Here is a 15438-nt window from a genome sequence, read left to right as displayed (position 1 = left end):
AATATGGTAGTTAGTTTTTGATATCACATGATCTGAAAAAGCAGGGTTCTTAAACAGGCGCTCTCCTCTGACACGGGCAAAACAAAAGCATTGAGTCGATGGAAGGTGCAAGAAGCAGCAACCCCTCAAAAACAGACACCCAGTGCCAGTGATATCATAATCAGCTTAGCTTCAGAAATGTGCAACACCAAAATGTGCATTCCAGTGCAATTCATCCAGTCCAAAAATAAACCCTGCATCATCTGCAAAGGGCCAAAATGGATTTGATTAAAAAGCAGCAGAAACTAAAACTCTGACAAAGGAAAGCATCCCCATCTAGTAGTACACCGGAACCTTCGGCCAGCACAGTTTCTGTTCATTTGATTTAAATAAACATAAATAATGAATATGTAAAGTACATTTCAGTCAGGACCACTAGTGTCAAAAGCAGGCTGATATTTCAGAACAAATCAGGCATCGGTGACAGCAGTTATGACATTGGGGTGGAGATGGGATGTAATGTGGCTTGCAGAGGTGGCAGCAACTGCGGGCAGGCTGAAGCCATTTAAATATATGTTTTATCAATAAATCAGCATTACGAGGGGCTGATCTACCAAAACTGCAGCTCATTCTGAAACGACAGCGTTTGTTTGTCCAAACAGATTTAGGTTAATTGATGAGTCTAAATTGGTTGTTGGCGTTTTAATGTGAATATGAAAGGTTGTCTGTACATTAGGCCTCACTTCAAACTAATGCGCTTCTTTCTAAAATGATCAAATTCTGCTTGGATTTAAGCCACAAGGACTCACTTGATTTCATTGGCCATGTCATCCTCGTTGTCTCTCCTCCTCTTCATGAAGACAAAAGCGAGGCACAAAAGCAGGAGGAAGATGAAGGCGGCCACTGAGCCAATGGTGGCACCAACAATCACCCCCGCTTTACTGGCTGCAATCATGGGACATACAATCATTACATCAAAGAATTTTTTATATAACGTTTTATAAGTAAAATGCAGCAGACTTAGCAAACAGGGATTCTTTAACTTTGAAGCTGTGAAAGTCACTTATATTGATTTATCACATATTTTGTTGCGTATGCAGTTTTCTTATGAAGCCTCAGCCGTTATAAGAGGCAAATGTAATCGTCAAATGAGTTGAATTCAAGTTACTTGAACCCTCAGGCTGATATGATCTTGGTGGAATTAGCAGGATCTGATGTTGTTGTACAGCAGAACTAATAGAGAGATGTGAATTGAAGCTAAGGCTACACTGATAGGTGCTGTTTGTGCTGAGTGTGACTGTTCGATAACAGCGTATGTGACTATATGGGTCATGTGACCTGTTTATAGGTCAGGTTTGTCCCTCTGGTAAAGCAGCGGCTACGAGTCCAGTGTGACACGTAGAGATTCCAGAGTTTCTGAGATTGTCCAGGCTGATCTGAAGTCTGTGTTTTGTCTCCACTTTATGGTGATACAGATACCTGCATGACCATGGATTTCCTTCTCCACTCCAGAATGTGGAACAACAATTACACAAACACATACTGGGTCCCAATGATCAGCCTGCCAACAGACACCACAACCTTATTGTATGTTCTTATTAATAAACTGTAACCAGAGTTACACTTGCTGCGTACAGGTGGCAATCTCCAGGGCGATGACGCAGGTCTGGAACCCCGCCGAGTTGTTGGCTGTGCACTCATATATCCCCGACATGTTGCTGCTCAGGTTGTTCAGCTTCAGGATGCCAGTTTTCTCATCTAAAACAGCAGTTCACAGAACTACAGTCAAACACGCATGCAGACACATATTCACTGTGTATTTATAGATACATATGCACACACAGGGGCATGCGGGCGCATACAGGACAGCATGCTAGTCTAGAGATGATTGCATCGCTTTGCTCTGAAGACATGAAGACATACGCTATATTTAAACTATTGATAAATCTACTCTCCAGATGATAATTCATCTTTAATGTTTGGCTGTGGCTATGATTGTCATCTATTAATAACACTGACTAAGGAAAAATAAGTATTAGTGGGGAGTATGCTGTTAAATCACTGATTTATTATTGTAGGGTCTTCACCTTACGATATAAAACACCTTGAGTGATTGTTGCTATATAAATAAAACTGAACTGAATTGATCAAATTCCTACACCGTGCTTCATTGATTAGTTTATTATCATCCATAAGAAAACATTTAAAAATATTTTAATAAGCCAATTCAATTCAGCTTAATTAAATTCAGCTTTATTTGTATAGTTCCAGCTCACTGCTTTACACTGAAAGGTAAAGACTCACATGATCCCCAATGAGCACCTATGAGGGGCAGCCATATGCTACATATATTAGACATACACTTTCATTGAATTTAATTCCCCTACTGTATATGATGCCAGTTAGAAATAATAGTTACCTCAAGGCAGTTTATAATGAATGTTAAAGATGCTACAGTATTGGAGAAAGAACCCAAGCATGCCCCTCCATGAATCACCACCTTATTGTGGTGAAGGGGTTTGTGCATCCCGGTGATCCCAGGGGGTATGTGGTCTGGGGGCTTTTGCCCCCTGGTAGGGTCTCCCAAGGCAAATTGGTCATGGGTGAGGGGCCAGACAAAGAGCTATTCAGATGATCCTTATGACAGAAAGATCAGGGCGAGGAAGGGGAGCACAGTGGCAGCCATCTGCCAGCTGAACAGCTATTTGGTTGGGGTGTGAGGGGATTTACACAAATGTAAGTATGCAGTCTTTGATGTGTTGCTGGGACACAACAAGGCAGTTGTTTATTAAGCTGCAGGAAAAGAATGAACCCAATTAATTAAGAGAACACATATTGAAGATGAATTGAGATTACATGCCCAATCTTTTCTGTTATCAAGAGCAACTTATAACTATAACATTCCTTTAACATGATTTCTTTCACAAAAGGCTGCTGAAAACCTTTTTCATTACACAATTTATATCATTTTCCATAAAAGCCAGATCGAATCAGTCCAATATAGGAATCGGCAAGAATTCTAGTTGGAATATATCAGTTACCCAGTACGTCTCCTGCTATTACTGAAAATTATTGCACCTCTATTTTGAAATATGCTCTGAGTATTCTGAAAGACAGTGTGGAGACCGCTTTTTCTACCAATACACAATTATCAGATTTCAATAAACTCAGTGATGGAAAAAATAAAAAGTCTTTCTTTCCGTGCACTCACTGAGCATGGGCGAGAAGAAGACCTCAGAGGTGGGGCTGGTTTTCTTCCACTTGTACACAGGGACGGGTTTCCCAGAGCTGGACACGCAGTTCAGAGTGACGTTTCCTTTCGGCACCGGCTTCCCTGACAGAAAGCACTTTGGAGTAGAAGGAGGGACTGAGGGGAGAGGATTGCAGAAATGTTTGTTGTGAGATTTTCTGTTTCACTGTTTCACACTGAATCTGAAAATTACAGGTGTGAGACAGGTGAGTTTTTTACCCTTCACATCCAGCGTAAACAGAGCAATAAGACCAGGATTTATAACCTGGCAGGCAAAGCTCCCTGAATCTGACTCCTGGGTGTTGTTGATGTAGATCGACACATCCTGTGAGGGCATTTTATTGAGGAAACCAACGCGGCCCTTAAACCGTTCGCTAACCTCATTCACGACATTTGTGCTGTAGCTGATGACCTGTTCCTGAACAAGCAGCACATGAAACAAAAACAGAAGATTAAAGAGGTTTAATTTTTTTTTTTTTTTGCAGTAAGCACGACAACATGTATTTGTCCACATCTGCGCATGACAGAGGACACTGCTTCACTGCCATCCACATCAGTGTGATGGATGTGGCGTTTATCCCTGACATTTGTAATCCCGGCATCTCCTGCTTAGAAAATTGTGATTGTTTGAGAGTTACATGAAACTAATTTGTTTCTACTGATAAAGTCTTCTCATGCAATCATCTTCTGCACATTCGATCTGGTTCTTCTATAGAACAACATGCCTCATTCACACACATTCATACTCATACTTGGAGATCAACTTGGGGTTCAGTATCTTGCCCGGGGACACTTTGGCATGCACACTGGAGCCAGGATCAAACCGCCAACCTTCCGATTAGTAGATGACCTCCTCTACCTCCTGAGCTACAGCCACCCAATGTAGTTAGCTAGTTACATTTTAGCTAACTAGCTAGATACAAATAAAATAGTACAATACAAACAACATTGTTAAAAGTACCACATGGCTCACAGTGAAGGCCTTATAATGTGAGGCAGTGCATTTTTTTTATACCAGAGTAATAAAATAAAAATAAAAGGAAGGTTAAAAAAAAGAAAAAATTTGGACTGAGATTGTGCAAAACAGAATTCTAGCAAACAGTAATGCAAATGACATTAATACTTAATTTGTGCACAATAAATCTAAAAAAAACAACAGCAAATTCAATTTAATTCAATTTTATTTGTATTTTAACAGGAAGAAACCTCCAGCAGAACCAGGCTCACGGAGGGGGGGGGGGTCATCTGCTGAGAGGGGGGAGAGCCAGAGATTAATAACAATTAATGATTAAATGCAGAGTGGAGTATAGACAAAATAAATAAGGTGAATGAAAAGAAACAGTGCATTGTGGGACCCCCCCCAGCAGCCTAGGCCTATAGCAGCATAACTAAGGGAGGGTTCAGGGTCACCTGATCCAGCCCTAACTATAAGCTTTATCATAAAGGAAAGTTTTAAGCCTAATCTTAAAAATAGAGAGGGTGTCTGTCTCCTGAATCCAAGCTGGGAGCTGGTTCCACAGAAGAGGGGCCTGAAAGCTGAAGGCTCTGCCTCCCATTCTACTCTTAAGTATCCTAGGAACCACAAGTAAGCCAGCAGTCTGAGAGCGAAGTGCTCTGTTGGGGTGATACGGTACTATGAGGTCTTTGAGATAAGATGGGGCCTGATTATTCAAGACCTTGTATGTGAGGAGAAGGATTTTAAATTCTATTCTAGATTTAACAGGGAGCCAATGAAGAGAAGCCAATATGGGAGAAATCTGCTCTCTCTTTCTAGTCCCTGTCAGTACTCTAGCTGCAGCATTTTGGATCAGCTGAAGGCTTTTCAGGGAGCTTTTAGGACAGCCTGAAAATAATGAATTACAATAGTCCAGCCTAGAAGTAATAAATGCATGAATGAGCTTTTCAGCATCACTCTGAGAAAGGATGTTTCTAATTTTAGAAATATTGCGCAAATGCAAAAAAGTGGCCCTACATATTTGTTTAATATGTGCATTGAAGGACATATCCTGGTCAAAAATGACTCCAAGATTTCTCACAGTGTTACTGGAGGCCAAAGTAATGCCATCCAGAGTAAGTATCTGGTTCGACACCATGTTTCTACAGTAAAAGAACTTCAGTTTTATCTGAATTAAGAAGGAGGAAATTAGAGGTCATTCAGGCCTTAATGTTTTTAAGACATTCCTGTAGCAAGAAGGTTTAATGCAGAAATATTTTAAATGTTCTTGCTTAAAAATGATTGTACAATTTTATAGAAACTTCCTGAAGTGCTCTTTGTGGCAGTGGGTTTGATCAGTCTAAGGGAGGATGAGCTCTGCTATCTTGGTAGTGTGGAATTAACAATTAAGATTTGTATTATATTACACTGGGCAACAATTTTTTACTTTTTGAATGTTGTCTAGATTTCTACAACTGATTTATGGTATTTTTGCACTGCTGAATCAGGAAATAGCATCCGTTTTTCTCCATCAGGTTAGGTTTTTGTGCTAAGTTGATTTGAAAACAAATCAGATCTTGTGACAAAATCGATTACATTTTTGTGGCATTATCAGCTGATTTTTGTCAACACATATCATCCTAAATATGTTTTTAAAAGAAAAAAATGTTTTTCCAACAATATATATTGATTACCTGATAGAAACATTGATTACTGTAAACTGAATGGTGGGCAATGATTAAAGGTAAGTACACATAAATTGCATGTTGCTTCACCATTGTTCAAACTTCAGGGCTTGAACTTCCATTTCTTCGAACTCCTGGAATGCCCAGCGGCAGGGACTCCATCTCTTTCATGTCCTGATGGAATCTCTCCCCCTGCTCGTCACTCATTGAACCCAGGTTCTCAGGAAACCGGACCATATGTGAAAATAGGTAGTGCATCTTGACGCTCATGTTACAGTCCAGGTTTCTGAAAGCAGTCAGCATGTTGTTGACAAGTTCTGCGTAGTTTCTGGCCTTATTGTTGCCAAGAAAGTTCTTCACTACCAGATCAAATGCCTTCCACGCTTCCAGTTCCACTTCGTTCACTGAGTTTTCGAACTCTGGATCTCTGATGAGCTGACGGATCTGAGGATCGTCAAAGATGCCAGCTTTCAACTTCTCCATGGTCAATCCTGGAAAAGCCTGGCACAAGTAAGTGAAACAGTCACCATCCTTGTCCAGAGCCTTGGTGAACTGCTTCATTAAGCCGAGCTTGATGTGCAGTGGTGGGAAGAGTATTCTGTCTCTGTCCACCAGAGGGTCGTTGATGATGTTCCTTTCTTTGCAAGGCACCAATTCCTCCCGCACAGGCCAGTCCTTCTTCGTGTAATGCTGAGCACGGTCCCTACTATCCCACATGCACAGAAAACATGGGTACTTGGTGAAGACAGACTGTTGTCCCAACAAAAAGTTCACCATCTTCAGGTCAACACAAATAAACCACTTATGCTGATCATAACCAATTTTCTCCAGCACATATTTCACCGCTTAATACTTCTCCTTCAGTGTAGTTGAGTGAGCGATGGGTACAGAGGCAAACTTTCCTATACACTTCGTGGGGCGGCTTCCCCATTAACTTTAGTTTTGATCCACCAACTTTATGCTTTGCCGCACCAATTTTTGGAAGACTTTGAGGTTTTATGACTTCAAACTGATCCCTTTTCAACATAATCACCCAGAACTATCGGACCTGAATACTTCTTGTCATTAAAGTAATCATTTCCAATCAAAACAATTATTCGACATCGCATTTTACCCCACCAACTTCTTCTAAAATGCTCCACACATGCGTACATGTGAACAAAAACGTAAAAAACGACATGTGGCCATAGCTCAAAAACTTGACCTGATTGAGCAAAACCAATGTGATTTTTGGATTCAGCGCATCAGATTCGTCCTAAATGAGCTGAAAAAACACAGACAACAAATTTGTTGTTGACCAGTGATCAGTGTTTGGATGGCTTTAAGAAGTGCTTTGAATCTGTGATAATGATGTGCAGCAGAACACAAGGTGGAAACTGATCCAAAAATGCAAACTATGCTAACAGTAATAAAATAGAACAGCTTTATTGTCATTATATGTCACATATAATGAAATTGCAGGTGCTTCTCCCATTGGTCACCTACTGATCAGAAGGCCGGCAGTTCAATTCCTGGCTACTCCAGGCTGCATGCCAATGTATCCTTGGGCAAGATACTGAACCCCAAGTTGCTCTCCGATGCAAGCGTTGGAGCGTGAATGTTAGATAATAAAAGCGCTTAGCTTAGTTAATCATGGAAGTGCTTGTGTGAAACTGTAAATGTAAACATGTTGTATAAGTGCTTTGAGTGCTCAGATAGAGTAGAAAAGCGCTATATAAGAACTAGTCCATTTACCATTGTGCGACATATAAAGTATATAAAAGCAGAATAGAATAAATAAGACATAAAACACATTGTACGCATATGTTTAAGTTATATTTACACAACTAAGGAATTTTATTTACACAGCTAAGGAAAATATCACAATAATAAATATACTTATCAGGAATATGAGTATGGATGTGTATGAGTGGTATGGGTATAGATGTGTGTTAGCAACTGTTTGGTAGGTATTGCAGAGAGTATAATCAGAAGTACTGCACAATTCACATGATGGAGACACTGTCAGAGTGAACATCCATTTCAGTGGTTTAATGTTCTGATGGCTCATGGGAAGAAACCATTTCTTAGCCTGGATGTGCGGGCTTTCGTTGACCTAAATCGTTTGCCAGAAGGCAACTGTTCAAACAGGTGATGCGCGGGGTGGGAGGGATCATTGAGAATTGTCGTGGACATTCTCAGGCATCTGAAGCCAGCAAACTGCACCATGGAGGGCAGCCAACAATTTTCTGGGCTGTGTTTATGATCCACTGGAGAGCATGTCTGTCTACAGCCGAGCTCCCAGCGTACCAGGCAGAGATGCAGTATGCGATCACACTCTCGATGGTGGATCAGTAGAAGGTCACCAACAACCTCTGATCCAGTTTGTTCTTCCTGAGGACCGTCAGGAAGTGTAATCTCTGCTGGGCCTTTGCCATCACTGCATTGGTGTTGACAGACCAGGTCAGCTTCTCTGATATGTGGAATCTGAAGGAGGCCACTGTCTCCACCACATCCCCATTGATGTAGAGAGGGGTGTGGTTCACTCTGGTCCTTCGGAAGTCTACAATGATCTCCTTGGCTTTTGAGGTGTTCAGCAGTAGGTTGTTGGCTACGCGCCACGTGGATGATAGGTGAGAGCCCAGCCTCGCTGACTGTGGTCTGTCAGTGAAGTTCTTTATCCATGCGCAGGTGGAGGTGGGGAGATGCAGGTCCAGCAGTTTTTTTAATGAGAATGTCCAGGATGATTGTATTGAAGGCTGAATTATAGACATAGGTCTCGGGTTGTTCCAGGTGGCTCAGCGTCGATTGGAGGGGGAGGATGATGGCGTCCTCGGTGGAGTGGTTTGCCCTGTAGGCAAACTGATGGGGATCAAATGCTGTGGGGATTTTGTATGTGCATGCTACCAGTACCTTACCAGGTATCCCATATGGACCAGCCGCTTTCCTTGGGTTTACTAACCTGAGCTCATGCCTCATGCTGGTGAAGGGTCAGTGAGGTAGTAAGGCTGCTATAGGCTGGGGGAGGGGTTGATGGCCAATTGTTTAGTTCCTCAGCCAGTGAAGCATCGGCTTTAACAGTAGAGATGGTGCTGCCTCTGTAGTTGGTGATGTGGTTTATTCCCTGCCATACACCCAGATAAGGTGAATCTACTTTAAAAAAAACAAAACAAGGTAACTCGTTGCCTTAAATTTTTTAAGTAATTAAGTATTAGTTGAATAAGTGCAGTGGACTATGTTCATTGTACTTGAGGCCCTTTTGGAATGGAATGAAAGATTTAAGTTGAATGTACTAGTAACAGAGTTTCAGTAACTGAAGATACTTAGTTTTCTCCATTACCAGGGCTAACACAGAGAGATTTGTCTGACCACAAAAAACTGTTTTCCACTTTGCCTCATTCCCTTTAAAATGAACTTTTGGCACAGATAAGACAGCAGCGTTCCTGGATCGTGTTCACATATGACTTCTATTGTGCAAGAAAGAGCTTTATCCCGTATTCATGGATGGCACACCGAACAGTGCTCACAGACAGTGAATTCTGGAAGTGTTCCTGAGCCCATGCAGTGATTCCCAAGACAGAATTACAGCTGGTTGTAAAGCAGTGACACCTGAAGGCCCAAAGATTACAGCTCTCCAATAGTGATTTTCAGCCTTGTTGCTTGTGCACAGAGATTTCTCCAGATTCTCAGAATCTTTTGATATGTACACGATGAGATGTACTCTAGATGATAAGACTTCAGAATTTTACATTGAGGAACATTTTAAAATTGTTACACAATTTTTAGACACAGTTTTTTTTAAACAACAAAGGTTCTGTAAAAAAAACGGTTGATCTTTACTTCTGAGAAATCTGCCTCTCTGAGATGCTTTTTTATAAAAAATACAATCATGTTACTGACCTGTTGTCAATTAAACTAATTAGTTTCAAACTGTTTCATTTTAGTACCACTTACTTTTACAGCCTTTGTTGCCCCGTCCCAACATTTTCTCAGTACATTTTCTCAGTTTAGACATTTGATATGTTTTCTATGTTTAATTGTGAATAAAATATAGGTTTATAAGATTTGCAAATTATTGCATTCTGTTTTCATTTATATTTTACACAGCGTCCCAACTTTTTGCACCTAGGTTATAAATGACTGCAGAGAGAAATAACAGGGAATAGGTACATGCCCCCTTCTTGTCCATCAGAGATTTGGTCTTATTGGCACTAAGGCACTAATGTTATTGAACCATGATTAAAAGTTCTTAGCTGTCACTCTCCCTAATTAAATGTAACACAAACTCAGCACACAAACACATATTTTAATCATGTAAGATTAAACATCCTCTTCAATGAATGTGCCGCAGTAACAACTTAAAAAATCTCTGGGGTAGAAAATGCTAAAATACAGTAAAAGGTAAAGGTGTCCCCACACTGTAACCAATCAGAAGAAACGAACATTGAAGTTTCAGAAAGAGGATGAAGTGGCTGCAAGACTCACGTACACATATTTATGATAATCACACAAAACTACAAAACTCAACTAAGGAGCTGGAAACACGTACAACACGTTCTTTTAATGATTTTCTCCATATTACTGGATGATTATATCACACAGAGAAAACTGATATTAGCAAACATCATTTTTCAAATTTTAGTTACTGTGTCAGAGGGGAATACCTCACTTTAGCCACTTGGCGGTACAACAGTCTAACATAAAGCTCTCTGCAGAGACTGCAGCAGTTCTGATTTGTTCTTTTCATTCATTTTTTGGCTGCAAACAGTAAAGCAGAGTGAGACGGTGAGCCGCCGTCCAAAAAAACAACAAAAACTCTCTGACTCCACTGCCTCTTTTCCCTCTCTCTGAGTTCTCTTTCTCCCCCTCTTTCTATTTGATTGTGATCCTCTTTTGGGGCCATCCATCTGCTCAGCTCAGTGATGTCACCTGGGTGGATATGTAAGCTGGCCCACAGTCAGGCCTCGAGATGATGTAAAAAAGTGTTGCATTCAGGTGGGCTTACTTACTGAAACAATTACTTCAAACTCTGATGTGGAAAAACACAAACACACACACACACACACACACACACACACACACACACACACACACACACACACACACACACACACACACACACACACACACACACACACACACACACACACACACACAGCTCATATAAAGAAAGCTTTAACCCTTTTTTTTCCTTGGATTAATTTCTAAGGGTTTACAAAGTAAGAGCTTTACCAGATTAACAGCATGAGCACAGCAAACATTATTTCTAAGTGTATTTATTTCCTTACCAGCTGGGTGCTGCCAACACCAAAGTTCCAGATGATGGTGTTGGTGTTGGGGTCGCTGCCGGTGTACGAAGCCCTCAGCTCCACGTACTGACCCTTAATCGCTTCTATTTTGGATTGGGGCGCAACAATTTTGGCCCATATACCTGGATGAAGGAAGACAGGGAAAAAAAATTCATGATCAGGTTATCATCATGTTATTCACTTTAAGCTATTTGTACCACTGAAGCTGCTGCAGGGAACATGCTTTGGATTGTTTTTTATCTCTCATATTTAATATGTCACCTAAAACTGCACAGTTAGCATTCCTGAGCTGTTGTGTCTGACAATGAACCTCTGACACTGTCAGGAATACCTCACTTTTTACCTCTCTGCATCCACTGCATCTACCCGAGACATTATAAAACATCCTCATCTATATGAAACCTGTATAAATAATTAGTCAAAAGAAACAGGTATGCTATTTTGAAAATATGTTTTGGTTATGCACCAACATTCCATATTTCATGGTTAAGTCTTTCAAAATGTTTGTATTCACTGTCTTTCTTTTAATTATGTGATATAAGAACTGATTTTCTGATTGGAGGCTTTAAAGGATGAAACGAGAAGCTGAACTGTCACCGTCAGATGTAATGTGCATTTACGGCCACAGAGAGGCAGCAGAGCGCCAAAACACAACTGCAGCACAGAAATAAATGAGAAAAATAATAACTGAACTACATGTTTATACTTACATATTTAAGTGACATTATTATTATTTATTGTGTAACATATTCATTCAAGTAGGTGATAAATATGAGACATATGACAGAGGCTGTAATCCTCAGTAGCTGACTGTGTGTAATTTGTGTTTACTGTAATCAAAGCTTTTCTCTGGAGAATGTCAGCCTCTCCTATAAAATGAGGATGGTTTGAATCATGGTACTAGCCAGCAGAAAGTATCTTATCACAGTCATATGCTAAAGTAGAATAGGAGGCAGGTCTTCAGCTATCAGACCCTTCTCCTGTGGAACAAACTCCCAGATTGGATTCGGTGGGACAGACACGCTGCCTACTTTTAAGATTAGACTTAAAACTTTACTTTTTTATAGTTAGGGCTGGATCATGTGACCCTGAACCATCCCATAACCATAATTATACTGCAGTGCTTAGCCTGCTGGGGGTTTCCTACTGTCACCAGGTGCTTGCTCATAGAGGATTGTGTGATTATTGGGGTTTTAGGGTCTTTAGCTTACAATATAAAGGGCCTCGAGGCAGCTGTTGCCATGAATTGGCAAATGAAACTGAACTCAACTGAATTGGAACACTTCTACTGCTCGTATCTAGAGGAGAGGGTCACCTTTCAGACCGTAGTCCTCAAATGATCCTCCTTTTAACCAACACTGAGGACAGGCGCACCTGGGACATGGCTGCCAGCCCTACAGTGTGTGTGCGTGTGTGTACTCATCAGAAACCATGGCATGTAGAAATGTGAAAGGTGTAGGCACATTATAAAAAACTGATGGGGTTCCTGTGTGTGTGTTATTGACATGAATGTCCAATGAAAAGAGGGAAATCTTAGCAGCGACGACCACTTACATGAACACTCTTCATCCCCCACACTGCACTTGCAAATAGACATTTTGAAACGAGCTGTTTACACACTCATGCGAGCCATGCATAATGGATTAGCCTGCATCAATGTAGTGCACAGCAGTACCTTCCTGCTAATTAGTACCATCATTTAGATGAAGCTCCTCACTACTGCTGCCCTGGCTAAGCCTTCCAAAGCAGAAACCTGGATGCCAAGGCACATGACGCGTGTTTATTAAAATCCTCACTACTGAAATAGTTTCTTCAGGCTACCAGAATTTGAACCTGACCTCAGAAAACCTACTGATTTTAGTTTTTTATACATTTTTTATACTGAGTATTTGGGCTTTTCATTCTTTATTGTCAATTAACTGCATTAAGGCCACTTGGGAGCAACAGAAACAAACCGTGAACACTTTTCTATATTCACCAGCTAGTCTCTGCCAGGTCGCACCCCCCCCGTGGCTGAAAGCTACAGAAAGCTAAACAGTGAGGTGAAACCAATTATAAAAGATGGCAAAGCTTTTGCAACCAATCAAAATCAGTCATAGCGTGAAGTGCATGACCTTGACATCTCTTATGCTTTCTTGCTTCTGCAGCTCTAATTTATACAGGTGAAATGAGAATACACCTTGCAAAGAGGTCTCTACAGAGAGGAGGTGTAGGCATCAGTTTCTCTGTCACTGTGGAGAGGGATGGAGCAGATAAGTGACAGGGATGAGAGAATGTGTAGGCTATCCTCCTTTGGGAACACTGCTTCTAACAAAGAATCACACTAATGAAGGCATGAGAGAGAGTGGATAAGAGGATGAAGAGGAAGGCTAGTGTAAGAATAAATGTTGCTAAAAAAAGGGTGAGAGGAGAAAACAAGAGAAGGAGAGATTCATTGTGTCAATGGCTCTTTTTAGGCGCTAAGAAGATTTGCTGAAACAGTGAGGCAGACCTGTTGTTTGGAGAGGTGCTGACTGATGGATGGATGGTTGGATCAGTGGACATGAAGAGATGACAGAAAGAGGCTTAAACATAAATGCAATGAGTCACTGTGGAGTGGTTCTCTGATGATTGCTTTAAGCTTGTAAGGGACTCCACTGAGAGGCTGCTGCATGTCTCACAGACGGGATGAAGGGAAGGAAGAGAAAAGGAGAATCTCTGGGACAGAGAAGATTTTACTAAAGCTAAAGCAGCAACAAGAGGTCTGGCAAGGTTTATATTTAGAACAGATGTAAAGCTAGATCACAGAATAGTATGCAACTGTGGAAAGTGTTCTATTTTACAGAAATCAGAAAACCCAGCAGTGGCTAAGTTTTCTTTTAAAGCTAAGAAGTTTGAGAAAACACCTAGCCCAAATCCTTTCAAATCTTTGGAGTAAGACTTCTGCACACAAGACTTCCCAGCAGGGATAACCCGACACAAACATTTCATTGGGGGAAAATGGGCCAAATTTTCAGCTCCTCGTTAGTGTGGATGAGCAGCTCTTCACGATTTAGCCTGATCACATGGGCGTTTTCCCACCATAAAAATCTTGCCAAGTGCTGCTTTAAGAAGATTTCCTGACAGAAATCCTTCCTGATTCCAATGAGAGTGCACTACAGTGGAAATAAAAAAATAAAATAAAAAATGTATGGAGAGCTGGAAAAAGGCAGGAAAAATAGAGAAATGAACAAGGCCACAGGGAATCACATTCATAACATTCACTCTTAATTTGGTCAGTGATTCACAATCTCTCCCACTGTGGCAGGTCTGAAATCCACTCTGCAGGCTTCATGACAATTGGCTTTAAATATTCCATGGTGACTGATGGCATGGGAGATGGGAGCGTGTTCGCTGAAGGAAGTAATGAGGTCTGGATGGGTCTCACTGGATCTAATAGTGCTATTTCACTAAGTCTGATATAACAAGGTGTTTCATGGTTAGCTGGACCAGCTTTAATTCATCTTTCTGTCTCAACAGGTAAGTGTGTACTTTTACAGTTCCTTCACTATGTGCAGACAACGCACTGGAAGGTGGATAGTGACATGGTGCCTGTGTGCTATAGTCCTGCTGATAACAACACTGAAAAGGTACAAACTATCAAAACTAGTGATCTGTATAACTGAAGTTTATAACTATGTATATATTTTAATCATTTTTCTTTCTCTATACAAACTAATACCTACAAAATCTGAACAAACACTCATCGTGCATCAGCTAAATAAAAATAGTTCCTTTTTTTTCACTTGAAAAATAATAAAGCAAGACTTTACGCTAACTGAAGCACTGTGTTTTACTCTTGTTTTAATAGATTGTGTTAATGTGTTCTCAGGCTCTCTGTGAGCTACAGACAAATTCCTGCCTGGTGGAGAACACTGCACAACAATGGTGCAGCACATATTTGGGAAAAGCCACAGTAAAGACTGCACATTTGATGCTTTATCTTCTAAATTTTTGTTATTTTAATAGAACTGCCCCCCCCCCCCCCCACACACACACACACACACACACACACACACAAAATTAAACTGGGTGAGTGGATCCAGTTGAATTCAAAGTCTGCCTGCATGGCCGTGACAGCTTGTCAACTGTCAACTAATTGGCATTACAGTGTAATGCCAATTAGTGACTGTTAGTCACCCCTGGTGAATGGAAAATCAGTCTAGTTTATTATGCAGCACCACCACTTTGCATTTACCCATTCACATCTGCAGCCAAGTGCTTACTATCTAACATTCACACACATTCATACTCCGACATCAGGGAGCAACTTGGGGTTCAGTA

General features: G+C 40.9%; 1 protein-coding gene across 3 annotated transcripts in view; it reads right to left on the bottom strand.

Moving 5' to 3' along the window:
• The window catches only part of esama (endothelial cell adhesion molecule a), a 66157-nt gene that overhangs the window by 3032 nt on the left and 47687 nt on the right, over positions 1-15438 (bottom strand). For all 3 annotated transcript variants that reach the window (XM_030747168.1, XM_030747169.1, XM_030747170.1), the window contains exons 2-6: positions 11116-11258; positions 3449-3647; positions 3191-3346; positions 1615-1737; positions 789-924 (exon numbers count right to left, since the gene is read on the bottom strand). In XM_030747168.1, the coding sequence (XP_030603028.1) occupies positions 789-924; positions 1615-1737; positions 3191-3346; positions 3449-3647; positions 11116-11258 (757 nt within the window). The remainder of the gene's footprint in view (positions 1-788; positions 925-1614; positions 1738-3190; positions 3347-3448; positions 3648-11115; positions 11259-15438) is intronic.

The sequence above is a fragment of the Archocentrus centrarchus genome, chromosome 14 (genome assembly GCF_007364275.1).
Source record: "Archocentrus centrarchus isolate MPI-CPG fArcCen1 chromosome 14, fArcCen1, whole genome shotgun sequence".
Lineage (NCBI taxonomy): Eukaryota > Metazoa > Chordata > Actinopteri > Cichliformes > Cichlidae > Archocentrus > Archocentrus centrarchus.
This window is presented reverse-complemented; position numbering and strand designations above follow the sequence as displayed.